This window comes from Equus asinus, chromosome 5 (assembly GCF_041296235.1).
Source record: "Equus asinus isolate D_3611 breed Donkey chromosome 5, EquAss-T2T_v2, whole genome shotgun sequence".
In the NCBI taxonomy this organism is placed as follows: Eukaryota; Metazoa; Chordata; class Mammalia; order Perissodactyla; family Equidae; genus Equus; species Equus asinus.
In genome coordinates, this window is record NC_091794.1 from 32059999 (window position 1) to 32085268 (window position 25270).

Genomic DNA, 25270 nt, shown 5'->3' on the forward strand with positions numbered 1-25270 from the left:
CAAATGAATGGACAAAACTAAACAGAAACAGATTCATAGATACAGGAAACAAACTAGTGGATACCAGAGCGGGGAGGGATTGGGAGGCAGGCAAAATATGTGAATGGGATTAAGTGGTACAAACTTCCCATTATAAAATAAATGAGTCATGGGATGTAATGTACAACATGGGGAATATAGTCAATAATATTGTAATAACTTTGCATGGTGACTAGACTTATAATTTTGATCATTTCATAAATGTATACAGATAACGAATCACTATGATGTACACCTAAAATTAATTTGACAGTGTATGTTGTTATTCTTCAATAAAAACAGCAAAATTTAAGCTACCCTTGGGTGACTTCAAACTATGCAATTTTTATTAAGCCTACTTAATCATATCCTAGAATTTCCCTAATTCCCATTCATGACAATAATCACACAAAATTTAACTTAGAAACACTTACAAAAACTTATGCACAAGGTTAATAATAATAAATCAATCATTTCTTTTGGGAAAAAAAAGAATGCTGATTTTGTTCTCAAGACGGCAGAACTCTTAGGATTAAAGGTGTCAGTCAATTATCCAAAGGTAGAGAAATAAAAATCAATAGCAACCTTTTCATAGTCAGAGAACAGAAAGTATAGCTGGTTACTGGTTGTCCTTTTTAGTCACCTGCACATTATTGGGTATCTGCTATGGCAATGGTTTTACCACTATGAATTTCTCGGTCTTCTTTCCAGGCTTTCTGATTTTATTCACCCCATGAACATTCTCTCCAGATTCTGACTGTAGTCCTTTTCTCTTCTCATTTTATTTTGTCTTATTAAGGGCTTCAACCATCACAAATATGCATCCAATTCTCTCTCTCCAGCTTTGATTTTTCTTCTAAGCTCCAGACCCATACACATGTAGCCACTACCTACTGGTCACTGCCACCTAGGAGGCTCAGAGACACATATGACTTGATATGACATTATCTAAACCTATTACTTGCTCCCCACACCTGCTCCTCCTCTACTATTTCATACCTTGGGTAACAGCACCAACATTCATTCAATCAGGAAAAGCAGAAATCTGGGAATCATTGGAGATACCGAGATGGATATGGTATAACTTTGCCCTCAAGAAATAGTCAGTCTCATAGACTACATGTATATAAATCTCTCCCTCTTCTTAAAATCAACAATATATTCTCTTTGGCACTCGTGTAGAACTTAGAATTCTACTTTTTTTTTTTTGAGGAAGATTAGCCCTGAGCTAACTGCGGCCAATCCTCCTCTTTTTGCTGAGGAAGACTGGCCCTGAGCTAACATCCATGCCCATCTTCCTCTACTTTATATGTGGGATGCCTGCCACAGCGTGGCATGCCAAACTGGGCCATGTCCTCACCCAGGATCCAAACCAGCAAACCCTGGGCCACTGAAGCAGAACATGCACACTTAACCACTGAGCCACCAGGCCGGCCCCAGAATTCTATTTTCTGATAAGAATAGTATTCTTATTTATAAACTTGTCTGAATTAAATTGTGAGATCCTCTGGGACTATTTAGGAGAAGACATACATCTCATTAATTATTGTGTTCCCCTAAACCCTGACATATTACAGTGAATACAGTTGATCTTCAGCAAGTATGTGTTGAATGTATACATGGATGAATGAGTACAGAACAAGAAAGAAAGTGAAAAGTGACATTGAAACATACATAAATAAATAGCCATGGGAGTATATAAGGGAAAAATTACTTCTAGCTATAAAGAACAGGGAACATTTCATGAAAGTGGTAGAATCGCACTGTTCTAAAGGAAGAAGAGAGAGCATTCCAGGCAGAGGGAATGCATGAGGAAAAAGGAGAAGAGAAAATGATAGAATATGAAAATAAAGTCAATTTTTTTCAGATCACAAAGTATTCAAAATATAGAAAAAGTGAATAGGGTTAGAAAAGAGAGACCTTGGACTGCAGACAGATGAACACACATTGTTTTTTAACTGGAAGATATGTTATACTTATTGATGTAAAATTGTCAATATAATTCTTTTAATCTTTTTTATGCTTTTTACTATGGAAAATTACAATAACAAAGGGAAAAATACAATGATCCCCTGTACTTACACCCAGCCTTAAAAGTACCAATTCAGGGGGATCAGCCCTGTTGCTGAGTGGTTAAAGTTCTATGAGCTAGGCTTTGGCAGTCTTGGTTCACAGGTTCGGATCCCAGGCGCGAACCTGCTCCACTTGTCAGCCATGCTGTGGAGGCATCCCACATATGAAGTAGGGGAAGATTTGCACAGATGTTAGGTCATGGCTAATCTTCTTCAAGCAAAAAAAAAGAGGAAGATTGGCAACAGATGTTAGCTCAGGGCGATCTTCCTCACAAAAAAAAAAAAAAAAAAAGAAAGTACCAATTCAGGCTATGTCTTCTTTCATCTATACCCACTCACTGCATCCCAAGATTATTCCAAAGCAAATCACAAACACTATATAATTTCATTTGTACATATTTCTGTGTGTATCTCTAAATGACAAGATGCCTTCTGCAAGCATAACTAAAGTGCCATTATCACAGTTTAAAAAGTATAATAATTAATTGATATCATCAATATTCTGTCTGTGTTCAGATTTTCCTGATTTTCTCATAATTTGTTTTATAGCTTGTTTGAATAAAACATGATCCAACTAAAGTCTATAGATCACAATTTCGTTGTTACATATTTTAAATCTGTCTCTTTAGCTCTCCTTCTTTCCCTATCTCCCTTCCTCTTAATCATTCATTACAAAATAAAACATATACAAAAAACACTCAAAACATATGTATCAGCTAGTGAAGTATTATAAAGCCAACACCTTTGTAATCACCACTCAGGTCCAGCAATAGATGTTGCCAGGCACCTTTGAAGACTTTCCACATGCCCCATGTCAATCACAGTTCCTTTACTACACTCCAAAGTAACCACTGTCTATACTTTCGTAGTAAAACCACTTCCTTGTCTTCATTTACAATTTTATCACCCATACGTGCATCCTTAGACACTACAGCCTCATCCACTACAGTGTTTTAAATGTTTCTTTTTTAAAAAAAAAAAATTATTTTTTTGAGGAAGATTAGCCCTGAGCTAACATCTGCTACCCATCCTCCTCTTTTTGCTGAGGAAGACTGGCCCTGAGTTGACATCCGTGCCCATCTTCTTCTACTTTATATGTGGGACGCCTGCCACAGCATGGTTTGCTGAGCAGTGCCATGTCTGCACCCAGGATCCAAACTGGTGAACCCCAGGCTGCTGAAGCGGACCGTGCGAACTTAACCGCTGCACCACCAGGGCGGCCCCTAAATGTTTCTTTTAATCTATACATTCCTACTCCATGTCTTTCTTTTTCTGACAATTTATCTATTGAATAACCAAAAACATTTGGCCTATAGAATTTCTCACAGCCTAAATTTTGCTAATTGCGAACTCAGTACAGAGTAATACATTCCTCTGTTGTCTATGTTACCTGCAAAATGGCAGCAGGATCCAAAAGTTTTATCAGACTCAGATTTAATCCATTTGGCACAATTATAGGTAATACTGTGTTCTTCCATCAAAAGGAATGCGTCTGGCTGTTTTTCTTCTTGTGATATTAGCAGTCATTGATGCGTAATGCTTAGATTTATTAATTCACTGGGAGTTGCAAAGTGATTATATATTTCTATAAAAACATACTTCCCAGCACTATTTCATTACTCAGTGTACATTTCTAAAAGGAAAGGCAGAATAAATACTGGATTTTTTTCTCTTTATTTACGAATTTTCAAGATAACAAATTGATTTCCTATCATCATCCAAATGCCACCAATTAACTATTTTGAAATATCATTATAAACTTATGGATTTAAACTCAATTTATGGAATTCAACCAATTGCAATTAATATCCTTACTGAAGTTCAAATTGTTCCATCTTTGACCAGTGGAAAACTCTGAAAGTTGGCTTTTAACTCATTAATGACAAACAGACACAGATGCTAAAATTTTCAACTATGATTATGGAATTGTTTCTTTCTTCCTTTAATTCTGTCAGCTCCTTCATGTATTTTGAAATACTATTATTAGGCATATATGCTTTTATTATTTATATGCCTTCCTGATAAACTGACCCTTTTGTTATTCTGAAAAGTCCTCTTTAGCTCTGATAACAGTCATTATCTTAAAGTTTACTTTATAAGATATTGTATATCCATTCTAACCTTCCTAATTTTATTGATCATTTATTTTTGATTTAAAAATTTGTCTCTCCCTTCCATTTTCTATTCATCTTAAGGCATTATCTATCACATCATTTTGCTCTTACGTTCCTCTTATTTTAGTTTCACTTCTGAAATGATCATTATCTTCTTTCTAAGTTTTTACTGAGTTATATAATTTCTGCACTTTCTTTTGAGGAAAATTAACCTTGAGCTAACATCTGCCGCCAATCCTCCTCTTTTGGCTGAGGAAGCTTGGCCCTGAGCTGACACCCGTGCCCATCTTCCTCTACTTTATATGTGGGAAGCCTGCCACAGCATGGCTTGACAAGTGATGCGTAGGTCCACACCTGGGATCCAAACTGGCAAACCCTAGGCCGCTGAAGCAGAGCGCCTGAACTTAACGGCTATGCCACTGGGCCAGTTCCTGGACTTTTCTAATTATCATTTATTTACTTGATTCTTTCTCCTCCTGTATCATTTTTTAATGTCTTTTAGCTCATTTTTGAAATAGTAGGTTACAATATGTCCTTCTGGCATGCTTTTTTTTCCTACAGAAATATTATTTTGCTTCTTACTCTCCTTTTTCTTATAACTTTGAATGGGATTTTACCTTGATTCCTCTTGTTGCTCATTTTCATGTGAAACTAGTTTTTTTCTGAGGTTTAGACTTTGGCAGAATTTTCTAACCTCACAGAGATCCCTCTTCAAAACTATGGTCTTGAGGTTTCCCATCTGTGTTCTGCTTCTCCATTTTCAGCCGGTCTTTCTCTTTCTTTCCTTTATATTGTCCTTATCCTGTTTACTTTTGATTCCACTCCCAGCAGTTTCTCCCCAGTGTGGGTGGTTGTTTTTCAGAGTTCTGAGGCAGTAGAACTATTTCAATCCCCTCAGAATTTCTCATAATACGCCTCTTGGACTCATCCTCGAGTAGAGAGCAAAACCCTTCCCAGTTTCAGCTGCTATTCTCAGGCTGGCTCACCATACTTTCCAGTGAGCACCCGTTGGCACTTTTGGGCTTCTCCTGTTCTCAATCTGCCAGATACCACACTATTTCCATCTGCTCCCTTCCCTAGAGACACTGATGCTATACGGTCATGTTCGTGGTTTGTCTCACTTGCTTTATTGAAAGTTATTCTTGTGGACAACTTGTCACTGAGTTTTAACTGTTGTCCAGGAGTTTTTGGCTTTGGCTTATATGGACATTTGAAGAGATTAAGAAACTATCCTGCTGCCACCAGGGCCACATCCAACACTTTCATTTTTGATTAAATACTTTCCAAATCTCTCAGATGTGGGGAGATCACAGATGGACTGTGCCCACAAATGAGGGCAACGTGAAAACACATACAAGTAATAAAATACAGTACTGACTAAGCAAGGAGATGAAATTCACCACTTCACTTGGCAGCTTCTAACTTCACTCCGCAGTGAGTGGAAGTGGGCAACATTTCTCAAGTTGTATTTCAGAGGAAGTTAATAGAAATAAGGTAGCTCTAGTAGTCCAGTGAAAGTAATTTAAGAAATGGTGGGTTGAGCCAGAGCTTTCTCCACTACTTCCTTTAAAATGGTACAAAGTAAGAAAGTGGTAAAAGACTTGTATAAAGTTGTTAAGAAAGAAATTAAAAATCTGATCAGAAGAATCTGTTTCTACATTAACTCAACAAATTACTATTGCCATTTTAGAGAGGGTAAAATGCCCTCTCGTTTGCTTACCATATACCAAGTGACGGTTGGTTTGACACTGGGAGGAAAAAATCCATCTACATTTGGACAAGTGATCTTCTGAATACCATATTCTAAATACAGTTTTTGCACTGGGAGTTTCATGGAAGAATTGAAACAGGTCTCTTTCTGAACAACTTCCAGAGGAAATGCAACTTTGCTGCAATATGTGGTGTTCCTGAAAAGAGAAATATGCAATGAACGGGCAGTCTCATTTGCACTTATTTTAATGCCCCAAACATATTAAAATGAGCTAAGTGAAGTAATGCTATGTACTGAGGCTTTATTTATATGTGTAAGTTCATGTAAGAATTAAATGTGTTATGGAAGTATTTCCTATACCAGTTGAAATCACAGAATAAAACAGACACAATTAGCTACTATTGATATACTAAAATATTTACATTTTTAGATATGTTCCTAAATATGTGCATTTGTATGCATGTATATGTGTAAATATGTTTAATTTTACCCTTAAAACATTCTCAATAATACTCAGTGCTGGAAAGGCAAAGGTGAAGACAGCATATTAACTCATGGCTGATAAAGGTATAACCATAATTTGGAAAATAAAAAATATGCTTCCCAAGCCATAAAAAAAGCTTTAGCTTTTGCTCTGGTAATCCAATTTCTGGAAATTTTTTCACGTGATGGAAGTACGGAAAAATGAGAATAGAGAGAGCACATGATCAAACATATCCACCCAGTACCAAATCAGCAAGGAAAGCATCGGAAAAATAGAAAAATCTATGAAAAAAGAAGACTGTAAAGAAAATTATGGTATGACAATACAAAGTTGTGGTATTCATCCATAAAAAAAAAAAATGAAGCACAAAGGAAAAAAACTAACAAACACATAAAACTGGTTAGGATGGCTGGGGAATTCCATTTACGTTTTTAATGTTTGCACAGGTCCTTTCCTCTGCTGGGAGGGCTCTTTTCCCATCATCCCACCTTTCACATGAGGTCTTCTGTGTCATCCTCTACACACCCCATATCTAAATTAGGTCTCTCATTCTCTGAGCACCTTGGACATTTCCTTAACTGAATTTATCACAGTTCAAACAAGGGCATGACCATGTGTGTTTCCTTTTATTCCTTGAGTCTAGTACAGTGTCTAAACTTTTAGTAGGTGCTGAAAAAATATTTGTTAAATGAATGGAGTGATGTAAAACTTGTGTCTACATACAGGAAAACAATAAAAGGAACATAGATAATAAAAATAACTGATTTTTTAGGGTGATGGGTAACTGGGTCATTCACTTTCCACCCTTTTTTGTGATTTCTATTTATGGTATCAAACACATATTAGATACTCAATGACTAAAGACTAAATACAATGGAAGATGTGGGGGCATGCATTCCTCTGCCCAAGATGGGAAGAGAGGGGGTTTAAATGACAATGGTAATGAAGTGGGAAGACAGAGTGGCAGGCATGGTCTCTACTTACAAATAACAAAAGGTCTACCAGATATAAGGTATTCTATAGGTGGAAGTTATAGAAGGTAAATTTCCGTTTAATAAGACACATGCTCTGACTTTTTAAAAAAGTGATGAACAGTGGTTAGCCTGGCTTTTTCAGTTCCAAAAGTCAAATCTGGATGTTATCTTAATAGGGGTATTGAAGCGGGAACTCAAGCAATAAAATCTTAGAAGATGAATCTTAACTTTATGGCCTTAAAGACATCAGGCCTCCAATTTCACATGGTTCAGTTTAAGGTCATTGTCAGTTTAGGAATCCTCTCATGACAATGGGAAGCCTCTGTTGCCCCCACTAGACAAGTTTAATTCTAGATTTTCTTTAGAGACGTAGAAGATAGGCAGACAGGTAAACTGAAGCGATAATCTGGATATTGGTAAATAACAGTAAAGTTATACTCAGGCCTTAACAGCCATATGGCCCTGCTTCTATAATGTAAAAGGTAGAAAAGTTTAGGGAAGAGCGCTAAGAAACAAAAACTAAAAAGGGACCTTGGGGAAAAATGCAGCAAAAGAACTAAGCCTTGAAATGGTTATTCTTTGGAGGAGCCTCAGTTTTTTTTAAAGTTTTTTTCACAGGAAAAATAACATTTAATCTTTAGGAAAAGAAAAATAGGTATATTGTGGAGTAAAATGCAAAACCTACATGAACTTTCAAGAAAAAACGTGTATTTGATAGAAATTTTGTAGGGTGCTTTGGATTATATTCTTAGATTCCTAGGGATCTGGTGTTTATGTGCTTCTTAGAGAAATTCTGGTGGAAAAGTTTGAAAAGCATTGTTCTAAATACATGTGATGCCTCCAACTATTCTTTCTTCTATAAGGCATCCCGAGGCTTTATTCTGTGCCAGGCACGTTGAAAGATGCTAAGAATAACAGATATGAATGGGTTCTACCACCCTCCCTGCTCACTGTCTAGGGAAATAGATATCTCCAGGTGAAACAGAACTGTATACAGGAGGTTCCAATGGCAGGGAAAAGGAACAAACAAACAAGGCTCCACCTGTAGACAGTGTTGACATAGGTCAGGGTTTGAAAAGGAACCACTTATGAAGAATGTTCTCAGGAGCACAATCATTTTCTCTGCATGTCTCTTTCAGCCAGCCTCAGCTAAGCTCAGTGAGGTGAAATGTAACTTTTTCTAGATGCTTCCTTCCCCTCCCCAGCTTCACAGCACATGCATCATCTGGATAAAGGCCCAGGAACTAAAGGGAAAAGAGAAAGTCACCACCAAGAGTCAGGCTACCTTAACATGCAGGTATAGTTGCCCGTGTCATTGAGGAGGGTAGGCCGGAACCAGAGCACGTCTTTCTCCTTACTAATGCGGTTCTCAGGGAGGCGGAAGTTAATTGGCTCCTCAAGGTCCCGGTCCTGCCTAGTCCAATACCAGATCAGAGTCAGGCCAGCTGAATGGGCTGTGCTGTAGTTATATTTCAAGAAATGTTCAAAGAGTGGGCACTTGATGCGAGCTGGCTCATCTTCAAACACTTGGATCTGCCTCATGGTATCTAGTCCCCAGTCATCGCAGCGTTCTGGAACAACCAAAAAGAAAGAAAAGGCAGATGAGTCACCTTAGCTTAAAGGCCTCCAGGGAACACACCTCCTCAGGATACCCAATCTTTTCCAGGACCCCGTTCTCTGGTTGTCTTCAATCTCCTCTTTCTAATGATTGCACGTAACAGACACCTGGGGTGAGAAGAAATGACTTCCCCTCATTCCTTTATCATCTTTTCACTATCTCTTGGACAACAATTTGATCTGATTACTTGATTCTGTTGAACCCTTCAAGGTTTGTAGGGGAGAATCTCACCTAAAAAACAAGTCATGTGCTCTTTACCTCTCTGGGCACAGAGAAGATTCTAAGGAGAAAACCGTAAGAGCAAAGACAATCCTCCAAGACCCCCAGGTCTCCCCAGGTCTCCCTGATTTTGAGACAAGATCTCACAATGGCAATATAAGGTGAGTCACATATACAATTTTAGATATCCTGGCTGCCACACTAAAAATGTAAAAAGAGGCAGGTAAAATTAATTTTTATAATATATCTTGTTAAACTTGATATACCCAAAACACCTTCAAAATATTAATGGTCTATTTTTTATTTACATTTCTTTCTGTACTAAATCTTCAAAATTCAGTGTATTTTACACTTATAACACATCTTAATTTGAGTTAATCATGTGTGTCTACTGGCTACCACATTGGATAGCAGGACTGCAGACCTCAAGAAGTCAAGAGATCTTAGCGACACTCACTGGGGAACCAAGATGCTAGAGTTTAATGACGCAGAGTCAAATTAAATTTGTAATGGCTTTTATAATTTATTTTTTATAATGAAAAGTAATCATTTGTGCATTCAGGAAAAAAATGATAATAAATGACTTTTTTTAAGCGTGACATATGAATGGCGGGCTCTAGATGTCACCATATGAAGGCAAGAATAGAGGACAGAGGCCAAGTATGATGGAGTCCTGTAAGGCCCAAAACAAAGATCCTAAATTAGTTTTATTTTCCTTGCATCCCTAACATACAGACATACACATACATATGCAACTATCTATCTATTTCTTTAACTATGTAATCTTTTCTACATTTCAGTTGACATCTAAAACTTTTCATGCTAAACATAACAACTGGAAAAGATATACTTAATGTCATAAGTAATGACATTTTAAAATAAAATGGTTATATCACCCTTTCAATTACATCCAATGGAATAGTGATTTGCCATACACAAATATCCACCTAAAAATATGTAAACAAGTTTTCTTTTAACCATTGGTGATCCCATACTGTTCCTTTTTCTCCTTGAACTTATATTAATTCCACTATCTCCCTTTTCTCCTCGAACTTATATTAATTCTACTATCTCCATACATAATTTTACTTTAACGGAATATATTTTTATGCTTCATATTTTTTAAAACTTTCATTATTTTACTTTTCTGTGCAACATATAATGCTCTAAGTGTTAAAAATTCTTTTTTATAGAATGAATTTTCTTATGACTATAGTATATACAGTTTAAATAATACATATTTCAACATTATAAGTAATTATTAAATATGAAATGTAAAATTTTATTGGAAATCATCTCAATAATCTGCATGAGCTATTTTTTAATGAGAGAGGTTAGGTATTAGTTAAAATTTTTTGACGTATATGTAAGCACTGAGGAAATGTATCCATAGCCAAGAACAAAAGGAGTTTAGTTCTTATAAGGTCATTCAATTCTTTAAACTCCTTCTGAGCTATATGCCCCATTTATATTTTTATCATCAAAAATTATTTTTAATGACCTGTCACTTGACATCTCTGGAAGCTAGAGTTTGCTAAAACAGACCTGATTCTTATTTCTCCCTGTCTCCACATGCTTTGCAATTTGATACTATGAGCCATCCAACCAAAAAGGGGAGTCCATCCCCCTCCTTTGAATTTAAGCTGTCTTTGTGACTTATATTGGCCAGAAAAATACAGCAAGACTGATAATATTTCCACTCCAAGCCTAAAACCTAAAAGCTTTTGCTTTTTCTCTTGGAACCCTGCTGCCCTCATGAGAACAAGCCCAGTGCTGTGGACTGAATGTCTGTGTCCCCCAAAATTCATATGTTGAAGCCCTACTGTGATGGTATTTGGAGGTGGGGTCTTTGGAAAGTAATTAAGTGATGAAAGTGGAGTACCTCTGATGGGATTAGTTTCCTCATAAGAAGAGGAAGAGCCTTAACTCCTGCCCCCACCCCCATCTGTCATGTGAGGACACAAAAGAAGACAGCCTTCTGCAAACCAGGAGAAGGCTCTCACCAGACACCAAATCTGCCAGGGCCTTGATCTAGGATTTCTAGCCTCCTGAACCATGAGAAAGAAATGTTTGTTGTTTAAGCCACCTAATCTATGGTATTCTGTTATAGCAGCCCAAACTAATGAAGACACCCAGGAAAACTTGCTAGTAAATAAGACACCACATGCCGTAGAGTTGAGGCACCCCAGCTGGCAGCTGGCCCCACTCCAGAAGCACCACTGTCTGGCCTTCCCCCAGTCGACCAGAGATGCAAGAGCAAGCCGAGTCTGCATCAACCGAGCCAAGCTTGTGTTAGCAGACCTGCCCAGGCAACTGACAGACTCATGAGCAAAACTACATGGATAATAAATAAAATGAAATTTTGTCACTGAAGTTTGTGGCTGTTAGGCAATATTTTTAGGGCAGCAGATAATTGATAGAACTAAATTACCGGCTGTTTTAATTTTGATAAAAGAAAGAATTTGAAACTTTATGATGAGCAAAAGGATTTGTAAGTAATAAATCCATAAGTAAATAACACATCACTGGGAAATTTAATAAACTGCCTTTTCCAGGACTCAACAAATGACTATTACTTATAAATGCTGTGCTGTCATTTAGAAACACCTTTTAAAATCCAATATACAGAGAAAGTATTGGAAAGATCAAAATGTTGTTCACATCATCACACACATGATAATACAACTTCTTTTACTAAAACATTTCTCTTATCACATTCTTTAAATATATTTTCATTCAGACTGCAAAGTTGCAGAATTAGCTCATTCAGTTTATAGGAAATTACAACCATAGTTTTTCAGATAAATATGGCAGATTGAAAATAGGCATCCAATTTCGCTCCTTTCTGAAACTCCACTAAAACTAAAACAATTTTTAAAGACATAATACCAAATAACAGCAAGAACAGGAGAAAAGACAGCAGCAACATCAAAATGGACAAACAGTAACCAGTTTAGCCATTTAAAATGACAAACCCTAAGCCAGCAGGGGAAGCTGGAGAACAAACTCAGCTACAAAGCGGAATGCGGAAAAGACGTAGGTTAGTGTCGCTTGTGGTGGGTTTTTTAAAGGATATTTAATATAAGTATATTTCACCATGTTCCCTTTTCCTCTGTCTTGGCAAATATGAAAGCACAGAGATTGAGACTCCCTTAGCTTGGGTTTTGATGTGGATGACATACAGGAAAGCTGTGTTATTTTCAGTCATAGAGAATTGGGATTTGGTTGTTACCAATATGAATAATCTATCCCTTCCTGGCAAATGCAATCAGGTTCCTCGAAAATGAGGACATGGAGGAAGTGGTAAAATAAGGAGAATCAGATGAAAGCTGTGTCACAAAGTAACATCCTTTGTTCCAATCCCTCTCTCCCAACACCCAATAAACATTTCCCCCTCAGCTCCAAGGATGACAGCAGTCAGACCTTTAACTTCCAGGCAGCAGACTGGATGAATCTTCTATGGAAAATCTGGTTAGCTTAAGAAGATCTAACAATTTTAATATCAGGAGTTCTTAACAAATTGTACAGCCACATCATCCAACAGAAAAGTTCAAGGTTAACAAGCCTCACACTCACATGTAGAATTTTCAATCAGTTTCTTAATCATTTCTACTTAAACATGAACAGATAATCTCCACCACCGAAGGAAACATCCAAAGAAACAAAGTAAAAGAAACTTTGAGAAAGCCATTCAAGGAACAGAAATCTTAAAACAAAACAAAACAAAAAAACTATCATTAACGTCCTCACAAAGTTACAGAAATTTTACATTCGTGAAGCACAAACAGAATGATATAACAAAGGAATATTCCAAAAATAAAAAAAGCTCATTAAAATCAAAAACATGATTGCAGAAAGTTAAAACTTAGATGTAGTTTGTTTGGAAGTTAAAGTTAAGAAGTTCTTGAAAAGTAGAGTAAAAAGAATTAGAAAATAGAGAAGAAAATTAGAAGGCCAATCCAGGAATCTCAACACCTCAATAATAGGAACCCTAAAAGAAAAAAAAAAAAAGAGGGAAGAAAACTATCAATTAAATAATTTAAAGGAAAAGAAAATCCCAGAAGTGAAGTACATAACCTTCTAAATTAAAAGGATTTATCAATTACTCCAGCACAGTGGATGAAAACAGACTTAGACCACAAAGACTTTTTTTTTTTTGGTGAGGAAGATTGGCCCTGAGCTAACATCTGTTGCCAATCTTCCTCTTTTTGCTTGAGGAAGAATGGCCTGAGCTAACATCTGTGGCAATCTCCCTCTATTTTGTATGTGGGATGCTGCCACATCATGGGTTGATGAGCAGTGTATAGGTCCCTGCCTAGGAGCCAAACCCACAAACTTTGGGCTGCCAAAGCAGAGCACACAAACTTAATCACCATGCCACCGGGCTCGCTCCACAAAGATAATTTTTAAAACTGTAAAAAAAGAGAAGATTCTATAAACCACCAGACAGTAAGAAAGGGAGAGAAAATAGTCACATACAAAAGACCAGGAATCAGAATGGCTTTGGAACTCTCAAAAACAAGACTGAAAACTAGAAGATAATGAAGCAATGCATCTGAGGGAAAATTATTTCCAATCTTGAATCTAAACTCAACAAATCAATCAAGTGTGAAGGTGACTTTTTCAAACACATAAAGACTTAGTAATTTTACTTCCCAAGTGCTCTTTATCAGGAAGCTTCTGGAGGATTTGTACCACTAAAATGAGAGAAAAAACAAGAGAAAGGAAAACATAGGATCCAGGAATAGGGGATCCAATTCAAGAGAGAGCGGAAGGGATCCTTAGAATCACAATGGGGATCCCAGGATAACAGCTATGGAGCAGGACTTGGTAATGAACCAGTGTGAGCAGAAAGGAATGGAAATCCCTAATAAAGAAAAAAATAATTGCAACTGATCTGATGAGCTTAGCAATGTGGAAAATTATGCTGAAAGGCAATTGAAAAGTATGAAAATGGTTACCCAAAGATACAAATTAAAGTAAGCATCTGAAAGCAAGGCAATTAATAATTCCTAAAACTAGGAAAAGTAACAGAATCATAGTTCATTAATATGTGAAGGCATAATGATTAAATGACTTGATTCAATCAAATATTGTAATCACATTATGTAGACAGGTATGGGCAGGAGAATCAGAGAGGACAGCTGTTTAAGAGAGATAATCCTAATTTACTATAGTGAAAAAAGTTAAAAGATAATGCCTAGGATTGACTAAATGAAAAATTACAAATATACACAAATTGGTTAGCAAAATATAGACAGGGAATACCAGAAGAAATAAATAAAAGACTCAAATGTGGTTGGCTCTGAGCAGGAGAGCTAGTGGGATTGAGTAAAGTTAAGGCAGAGAGAATAAAAATTATTTTGGTATAAACCTTTTAAGATCCTGGCCTTACAAAGATCTCTGTGCATGATTTTCTTTGAACATAAATAAAATAATACTTAGAAAGAAAGTAAAGAAGGTAATATCCACCATGTAATACAATTGGCAAAGCAATTCTCAGTGTCGAACCATTCTAATTCTATCTACTTTTTGTTAGAATAAAGTTTTGATTTCATTTTTTAATTCCAAAATTGTGTTAACATGCATTGGAATGACAGTCATTTCATTTTGAATTATAAGGGATAGTTTAAAAGAGAAAGAGAGAGACAGACAGTTGGACAGCTGATGGAGTCTGGAACTTCATCATATTAAGTTTGTTGTCTGGATGAAATAAGATGCCTCTGCCTTCTGTATTTCATAAAAATATTCTTTATGCTGTTCCTAAAGCCATCTCTCTCCAGAGCTCTGCACTATTTGTCTAACTTTGGATGATGGTAGAGTCAAGACCATTAAATGAAAATCATCATCCTTCCTGCAATCCCACTCTATATCTCAATTTAGATCACCCCAACTTGAGCCAGTAGACCACAGTTCTGATGCCACGACTCACTCTTAACAGGAACACTGGTAAATTGGAGAGAAAGAGGAAGCCCTTCTTGGGGTTAACGGTACCTTGATTAAAGGAAACTTCCTGACACCAAGATTACAAATTGTCTCTTTGGCCCTTGGAGGTATTTATAGTCCTGGGCAATGATTAATAGTAAGGTAGATGATAAGTGACAGGTAGATTATTCTTTTGTAAAGTAGGAGAATGCTGATTGTGAAAAGTGGAGATGGAAAAAGAAAGCTAGTATGACATCTCAACCGCAAGCATGTATTCAGGCAGACCAATGTAAGACGAAGTACGAAATGCAGTTTTGATGATACACTAGGGCAGACTGTGGCAGAGACCGGCTAAATGTACATTAATCTTGTTTCCTTTTCCTTGCCCCATCCAAAAACTACATATCCTTAGCAATTGGGTTGGGGCCATGTGATTTGACTCTGGCCAATGGAACACTGCCAGAAATGCTGTATAACCTGAAACTCCCAGCATAATCTTTGGTGCTCTCTCCTTCCCTTTCATGGAGACTGTGAAGGCAAGAAATTTTTGAAAAGGGTAGCATCACAAGATGGAAGGAGCCTGGATCCCTGCTATTGCTTGAGGCAGAGATTTTCAGGAATGCTGCCTCACTTCCAAGGGGTTGTGACGGAGTGAAAAGTAAACCTTTCTTGTGTTACGCCACTGAGATTGGCAGGAGGTACTTGTTACGGCAACTTGTATTGGCTATCTTGACTAATAAAGGAAGGTAGAATGTTGCTTTCAAAATATAACTTATTAAATCAAGAGCAGACACTTTTTAAAATAGCACTTGTTAAAGGCCCTTACATACAAAAATTTAAATACAGATCAATCACCTAGTTAGGCTGATTCCGTAGACTTAATATCTTTTTGACAAAATTAAATGCAATACAGCTTAAAGGGGAAAAGAAATCATTATACGTGCTATGTATCTCCGTTACAGAACATCTTATGGGCCAAATGAATATATCTATAAAGTGAATCAGACTTTTACAATAGGGACTGAAAGCACACATATTAGTATTCATAAACATAAGCAAAAATGGTATTATTATTGAGCTTTTTCTTTGGGGTATTTGACCATTTGAAATTAGTTCTGTGAGTTTTTAAGTTTCCCTAGCCAGCAACCTGAGGGTATTTTGTCAGAGCTTTTTAAATTATTCAATGAACAAATAAAAATAAAATCTATGGCAACAGGCTGGAGTGTCATGTAAAACCAAATTAATTATATGATTCACTACAGGCACCAGCCAAAGAAAAGACTGGGGAAAAAGCTGTTATGCAAATAGATTTGTCTCTAATAACAGCAAAGGGAATTTAGCAAATTACTGGCACAGCGAATTACTTTTTTGTTTAAAATGTCCTTTCTTATCCAGTTTACTCCACAGTGGAAGTCCTCTCTAAATTGGCCCCTCAACATGGGGGAACCACAAAGTCATCATTTCCCTCAGCCAAAGGATTTCTTAAGGCTGAGGCTTGGTGGCACAGAGGACTAATGGAAATGTGCAAAGCCGTGCAAAGCCAAGTCACTGGAAAATCCAACCCACGCTCCTGACAGCAATTAGCATTTATATAGCAGGGTATACATTTTAACTAATTAATCTCACAACACCCTCTTGGGCTTTCATGCCCATTCCCACATTACATGCCAGGAAATGGAGACAGAGAGATTAATTGACTTACTTTTGCCTGAGTGGTAGCACAAATAAAAGCTGCCTGAACATAGATCTAGGATGCTTGTCCCAAATCTATGCTCACTCATTCAAAGCAAGATATTTCTCACAGGAAAGCTATTCATATATTTATATTTATTAAATATTTATTGAGAATCTGCTGTGAGCAAGGCACTGTACTGGGTGCATGTAGATATAAATACTTAGGGAGTTCAGGAAAGGTTTAAATTTGGGAGACCTAAGGTGGAATTAATTTCTATATGTAATTATTTGCCATGTGCCCCTTACTTGCTATATGACTTTGGACAAAATGCTTCTCCTCTCAGATTCAGATTCTGCATGTGTAACAGGCTCATCCAATAGAGTTATATGAGAATTAAAGGGCCTGGCAAATGAAAGGAACTCAGTACATATTAGCTAATCTGCATGATAAATCTGAATGAGTCCTTGCCCAACAAGAAGTTAGCAATCTTGGAAAAGGAAAGATAAAGATGCAAAATTAACTAAATGAAAATACCTGGTGGAATGAATCAACTGTTAGAACAGGCTTCTAGGCAGGAGCACAGTTACTATCATATCATATCACATCGCATCATATCATATCACACCCGGGGTAGGGGGTGGAGATGGTAGTCTTGAGATCAGAACCAGTCCCTTTTAATCTCCCAAACTGGGAGCCAACGTGGATGAGGCCCCTTTAAAAACCATCACATCAGCACATTCTAGTAGTTCTCTCTAAGCCTGAGGGCAGAGACTGAGTCTACGAGAAGGGCTGGTTTTATATTCATTCTGGTAGTTTTGCTTAATTTTGTTTTTTTAGTGGCATGCATGGTTCCTCAGGAATATTAGCCTAGGACTGTGATCCTGAGAGAATCTAAGGTGTGGGAAAACTGGTTAAGCTAGCTGGCAATGTTGAATGAGAATGATGGATATGAAGAGGAAATCAAGTTAAATGTGGGCACATTTCTGAGGCAAGACACAGGACTGCCAAACACCAAGAATTAGCAGGGGCCCTGACAGAGGAGGCATGTGGTCAGAGCATGGAGCACTAGTGTTAGGGATAACACACATGGTCCAAAGGCAGGTCTGAACACCTACTGCCTTTATTAATTCATTTAAAAGTAATGCACTGAGCATCCTTTCATGGGCCAGGTACTAAAGCAGGTGCTTGGGACACATCAGTGAACAAAACAAGTCTCACAGGGCTCCCCTTCTCACAGGGAGACTGACAATAAGCAAACAGCATGCTAAATAAGAAAAGTATAGAGTATATTGGAAGGTGATAAGTTAACGGAACAAAGAAAAACCTAGAACTTCGTAAGAGGGATCAGAATGAGAAAATGGGAGAGAGAGGAGAGTCAGGAGTGCGCAGTTTTAAAGAGGGTAGTCAGGGTAAGTCCCTCAATCATTACGAACCTCAGTTTCCACATCCAAAAAATGAAGCTCATAATAACAGTACAGAGTAATTACAAAAACTGAATGAGAGGGGGCTGGCCCCGTGGCCAAGTGGTTAAGTTCGCGCGCTCCGCTGCAGGCGGCCCAGTGTTTCGTTGGTTCGAATCCTGGGCGCGGACATGGCACTGCTCATCAGACCACGCTGAGGCAGCGTCCCACATGCCACAACTAGAAGGACCCACAACGAAGAATATACAACTATGTACCGGGGGGCTTTGGGGAGAAAAAGGAAAAAAAAAAAAAAAAAAAAACTGAATGAGAACTAGGATATAAAGCATCTTAGACACTGTGAAGTTCTATGTACATATTAATTACAATTAATCTGTGGACTGCCATTTTCCATGTGACCTGTGGGAAACTATTTCCTCTCTCCCAGTCTGTGGCAGAGACTGCTGGACATATCCCATTTACCATTTCCCCATTCTCCCCTTCTTCTAGAGTACAGGAATTTTCAGCTGGGCATATAATTATTCAGAATAAAGGCTATATCTCCCAGCTTTCCTCTTACTTGGATGTGGTCAGGTGACTAAGTTTTGGCCAATGGAATATATTTGAAATTGTCATGTAGTAGATTCTAGAAACCATCACTGAGAGATACTGGTATGTTCCTATGTTTCCTTTGCTCCTGAAACCCTCTCATTTCTTCCATCCTGCTGCTTGGAACATGGATGTGACAGCTGGAGCTATGTCATGGACCACAAGAATGAAGGCCATACCCTAAAGATGGTGGAATGTGAAACTCAAAGGAGGTGGGGCTGTGAATAAGGTATGGGGCTGCCTTATCAGTCCTGAACTTTCTACCTCTAGATTTTACATGAGAAATAAACCTTTTTATATCCTTACTACTCAGAGTGTGGTCCAGGACCCACCAGCATCATCAGCATCCCTTGGGAGCTTGTCAGAACTGCAGACCTTCAGGCCCCACCCAGACCTACTGAATGAGAATCTACAATTTAACAAGATTCTTATGTACATTAATGTTGGAGAAGTATTAGTTTAAACCACTGTTATTTTAAGTCTCTTTATTAACAGCTGGTCATCACCCTAACTGATAACAATGTCCAATTTCATTTGCTAAAATAAGCGGGTTGTTGAACTATTTCTGAGGTTTTACCTACCCCATGAGTCTATGTCTCTTTGATTAATATTTACATTTAAAAATATATTCCTTTTTGTTCCTCAATGGAAAAAATATTAAAAATATCTGGATATTTTTCTAGCAGTGCCCTATTTGTAAAGGACCAGTTTTCAAAAAATCTACAAACTACATTTCCTGGAGTATAATTTAAGCGGAAAAAATATTACTAAAACTTCGATATTTTTTGATCAGGGGACAGTTTCTGAAATTTGATAGTTGTCAACTAAGCCAACAAAAGGAGAGAGAGAAGTTAAGGGTGGGGAGGAAAGCTGGAGTGGCTGTGATCATCCATCAGACATTCTCATGTTGCTTGTACTGTTCAACAATACTGAGCTAATAACTCGGCAGATGGCTTTCCTGGACCAGATAATTAGACATACCTTACTCCCACCAAAAAAGGGAGTTTTTTGATTGAGTCATTTGAAAAAATAGGAAATAGCCCTGAGCAAATGATAAGATTTGCCAGCTAAGGAAAGAATGCCAAATTCAGAAGGCGGGTTGGGGGCAGGGGGATCCACAAGCTCCAGCTTCAGTTTTGCAGGGGTTGTTCAAGTTTGTTCTAGAACAAGTTTTACTCTTAATAGTGTTAATACCCCTCCCTACAACACTGGGCATTTACTTTGACACTGTCTAAAGACTGCTATTGTTTTGCAATTAGACGTAGTAGGCCTAGCTAGTTTAAAAAAAAATGTGGAGAAAGTCATTACCAGGAAATCATAAAAATAAAGAAAAAGAGAAGGAAGTGGTGTAAAAGAAAAATGAACCCTCCTAGACGAAAACAAGCAGACCTATGAAGTTTAAATTCAGAACTTCTACCACAGTAGGTGATATTTAAAGTTATAAAACCAAACTACCTAAAGGATGACTTAGAGTTGGGATCTTTTTCTCGAGTCTAATTATTGTTACAGGACAAGCACTCTAGAATCTCTTAAACAGGTTTGTTTTCGTTCCAAACCTGCCACGTGGAGGTTCCTCTCTTAGTTGGCAAACATGAGCGTCACTTTCTACAGTTTCTTTGTGGCAGAGGACTTGAGGAAAATGCCTGGATTCTCTAGAGAATTCTACAGTTCCCAGGTCTAGAGGAGCTGCTGAAGGTCTGCAGGCTCTTTCTCGGTCTCCATCAAGTCATTTTACAACTGGTATTTGGAGCTCCAACAAAAAGACCCATCATCATCATGTGTTAGCGTCCAAGAAGGGTCCAACAGCCACCCTTCCTGCTGCTGTGCATAATAAGGAAGAAGATGGAATAGCATCATCTAATAGCCACCTAGAAAAGGCTCCGCTTCTCTCATCAAAGTGACAGCAGGGGTTAGCAGGCTAAAGAATGGATTCTGGGTGTGCTGCCTCTATACCCTGGTTCCATTATTTTCTCTAAAAAAAAAAAAAAATCACTGTAATGAGCATCCTCGTGTGCCTGAAGGGAATGATTTTCTTTGCAGGGCTTTTGTGAAAATAAATAAACTGGCTTATGTCAAGTGTGGCACAGTACACTGGGGAAACTCTAAACAGTATTTATCTGGATTTTATGGTTTTTTCCCACAAGTAATCTTTTCTAATCCATGATTAAGATGTAAAGATCCAATTACTATTCTCATATAACAATCAAACAGCCTTTGCTCTCTTTATTTTCATTATTACGTGATATTTATTCAGGGTCCTATGAATACTAGGGGCTATTAACAAAATGTAGGGAAAAACATGGTCTCTGCCTTCAAATTTCCATTCAAGAAACAGATCATCAGCATTGGAAGCAAAGGTATTTTGCACATTTTCATAGAACCCCAGAACATATGGGTCTTAGATCTGGTTGTCGCCTCCACTTCTGGTAGGATAGCTGGTAATACCCCCTTTCCACAGATGAGGTGACAAAAAGTCTGAGGGATGGGCCAACAACATGTGATAGAGGTGAAGAGGGACCAAACCAAGTCTCTTATAAATCCCAAACTACTTTCCCTACGGAGTACACAATAGCTAGTCTCCAGAGGCTGACAATCCCAGCTCAGTCCTTTGTTCTGCCACTTCCTAGCCATGTGAGTCTGTGCAAGTAAATGAAATAGTCCTACGTGTTAAAGAAGGTTGGTTTGAAGAGTAAATGACACCACACTTTTAAAGTGTTTGGCAGAGAGCTGGTCAGTAGTCTCCACTATTATTAATATTACATTTCCCTCTTTCTTAACTCCAAACTGAGTATGGCCAAGTTCAAACTGAATATGGCTCAACAAATGTTGTTAACATTTAAGCTACGGGGACTCGCCTCCAGCAAAAGTGTGTGAGGGTGTTAGACTACAAGGGAGTTTTAAAAACATTTGGAGCAACCCCTCATTTTACAAATGGGGTAACTCAGCCCAGAGAGCTAATTTGATGAATGACACAGAGCTCACAAGTGGCAAGCATAGAATCACTTCTTTTCAATCCAACTGTCCTGTCCTTTCTACTACATCATCCTGGTAAAACATATATTCCAAATACATATCTGCAGAAATAGCCCCAGTTGCTAGTGGGAATGTAAGCAGTACAATAGCACATTCCCCTTCAAAATAGGATGAAAAGGGCAAAAAAGCAAACGTAGGAAGATGGGAACAGACAACATTAATAGTGGACCATAGAAGATAATTTTGCATACATTCCACATGGCCAAGCCACACGATTCTTCTTCTCCCCACCTCTCATTTTACAGGTCAAGAAGCTGATATATGAGTGTTGTCTTGGAGGCTCAAAGTAAGGTAGGTGGTGATGCTGCCTGTAGGTGTGGAACCTGGAAAGAAAGATCCTTCACCTCAGTTTCCTCATATGTAATAGTACATGAAGCTAAAAAGAAGCAAATAAAAGTACCTAACTCCACAGAACTGTGGTTAGGGTAAATAAGATCATACACAAAAATACCACATGTCTCAGGTGCACAGTAAGAATTTAATAAGTTTCAGCTATGATTATTATGTTGATTTTTACAGAAAAGGACATTAAGACCTAGAAAGATAGTAGAGAAAGCAAATTATTTTGTGCATTTGTTTTTTGAGTTTTCAATCATTTTACCAGAACCAGGACACGAAATTCAAAACTAGGGTATGAGTCCTAAAAAGCAGAAAGCAGGCTACGCATGGACTGACTTCTTAATTAGCAAAGATTGCTGACGCCATCACTTTTCCACTCAACAACATGATGGAAATTTAAAGCCCTCCAGCTAGGGGTCTCTATTTCTTCCATCCCCACATCTCACTTCCTGAATGGAGGCCCTGGGAGGCTGGTTCACTGAAAGTACATCAGGGGCCTTCAACATTCAATTAGGAGCTGTTCGATTCCCCTACCTCAAGATTTGCAGCCATATTCTATACACAACTACAAAGTCAGAGGAAAGAGCATCTTGTGAGCCTCGCCAGCAACCTCCCCAGTAATTCCCAGGAAATTCCCTGGAGTAAAAGGGTGTTTGAGATCTTCATCATCTGCCAGAGGAGGAGACTCAGGCTATGATCCTGCCGCTGCATTTAAGAGAGCCATCACCTGTGAAATGCCAGTGCCATTTCATTCTATTTTAATAACACGTCAAGCATGTAGATTTTGCTTGAAGGCTGGTAGTGACAAGCAGAAAACAAAAGATTCTGAGAGAAAATCGGGGGAAGCAAGCATCAAAAGCTGAGAACATGAGAAACAGGGTTTGGGGAAATGTCTGATAGAAAGAATTCATGAGGTAGGGGTTCTGAGTGGCTGGGTTTTCAGTGGTCCCTCATTGAGACAACAGTGTCAGCTCCCAAGGGGAGGAGCAGGGTCTCGGAAAGATAAATGACGAGAAGAAAACATGATCCAAGTCTCTGAAGTCACCTATAATCCACTATGCATCTCAGAAAACCACTACCCACTGGGGCTGGAAGGGGGCCTTACAAATCCTCCAGTTCCATGACACGTTATTCAGATTAATGTCTGATACCAGAGGCCCAAGGAATGCAGGAACGAAAGAATGGGTTAGGAGCAGAGGCTATACGAAACTTTCCAGATTCCTAGCTATTTGCCCCGTATCACACATGACTTCTGCCTATAAAACCAACTACAAAAGAGAGTTTACACTACTCTTACATCAGTCTCTGTTTTTCTTTTCTCCTGGTATGTCAGAAGTTGAATTTTTATACGTATATTTACGTCCAGCTTCTTGACTCACTAGACTCTTAAGGTTGAGAACATTCGCTTCTTACACATTTATTGCTGAAGAGAAAGCAGAAACGACAACCCAACCTTTCTGAACTCCAGAGCTCTTAAAACACAGGAAGCAAAACAGGAGAAGGGATTTTTCCTATAGGAGGCAAAAGCAAACACTCTAAAGAAATCAAATGTAGAATTTCTTATATAATATCTCTGTTATTGTCAGCCTCTTTCACACGGTACACACATTCCTTCTCCATGCACACTCCCCAGGGAGGTTCTATCTGCCAAGGTTCTGCCACTGGAAAACAGCAAAATAATTACCCTAAAGTAGAAAAATGAAAATAAGAGAAGTAGGTGCTAGATCAGGAAAAGGGTCTGTAGTCATACCAAGGGGATTTTTGGAGCTTCATGGTACAACTATAACCACCCAGGAACATATCTCTGCTATGTGTGTGCGTGTACCCAGCTACACATCCCAAGGCAAAACTGTCAAGTCTGGGACCTTTGTCTCTGGGGACTTTCAGCCTCCTATGTTTCCCTGCCTCGTGGAGAAATTGATTATGAAAGTGGTTGATTAGAAACACAGTTTTTCATTTCCATACTCTTTGAGTCAGGAAAATGTTCTCAACTCATCACTTAGGAATCACTGCCTTCTTTCCCAAACCACATCCCATCAGAGAATACAAATCCATAATTGTCAACAGAATCCACAATAATTCATATTTTATATGCAGGATCAGACATATTCTATTCTCTGATTACAGAGGTAGGGGTCATTGCCCCATCTTGGGATTTGGAAAGAGAGGCTCAGAGAGTGACTTGGGAAGCTCGCAGGGTCATGAGGTAGCAGAGCTTTCTGATTCCAGAACCAGTCCTCTCACCACTGAGCTTCTCAGGCTCTCTGCTATCATACTCAGACCTCTGGTTTCTAGTCTGTAGACTTTAGAGACAACTCCTTCCCTCAAATATGCCACTCACATTGATTCTTTATGTTAACAAACATCTGAAACCATGTTCCTTCCTTCTGTTTTACAGCAAACTAGCTACTGAGCTTTACTTTGACTATAGGAATTCACTTTCAGACAGATATGTTTAAACTTCTTTGCCATTAAATATAGTTCCTGAGGTATATTTTGTAGTATTCTCTACAGAGAATAACAACATATGGTCAGGAGACCTGATTTCTTGTCCTAACTCTGCCAGTGTGACCACCATTACTATTATTATAACTGCCACCGTCACCTAATATTGAATGATTTCTATATGCCAGGTATGAAGTACTTTACATTTATTATCTCCTTTAATTCTCATAACAACTCTTCTGGATGGTTTTAGTATTGTCTTCATTTAACAAATGAGGAGCATAAGCTTTAGATAAGTTAAAGAATATCTACATGATTACACAGTGTTAAATTGATTAAACAAGGAAGCCATTCGACTAAGGGGAATTTAATGCTTAGTAGCCTCCCTAAGCAAACTAAAACCCAAGACTGTAATGCCTCAAGGTCAAGAAATGGAAACCTAAGGACAACCAATCACAAATAGCCAACTAGACTTTCTCAAATAATGCAACCGCTTAAGCTACAGTCAATCAGATAATTTCTTTGCTTACACTTCCACCTGTTCTCTATAAGTCTTTACCCCTAGCTCTTGTGGGTAAATTACTTCTAGCCACTTCTGGTTTGGTGCTGCCCAAATTGAATCAATTTTTGCTCA

The 25270-nt window shown here is 38.1% G+C and overlaps 1 protein-coding gene across 3 annotated transcripts in view; it reads right to left on the reverse strand.

The window, feature by feature from the left end:
• IL1RAP (interleukin 1 receptor accessory protein) overlaps positions 1-25270 on the reverse strand; it is a 127151-nt gene that overhangs the window by 40095 nt on the left and 61786 nt on the right. For all 3 annotated transcript variants that reach the window (XM_070509205.1, XM_070509204.1, XM_070509206.1), the window contains exons 3-4: positions 8659-8944; positions 5925-6111 (exon numbers count right to left, since the gene is read on the reverse strand). In XM_070509205.1, the coding sequence (XP_070365306.1) occupies positions 5925-6111; positions 8659-8944 (473 nt within the window). The remainder of the gene's footprint in view (positions 1-5924; positions 6112-8658; positions 8945-25270) is intronic.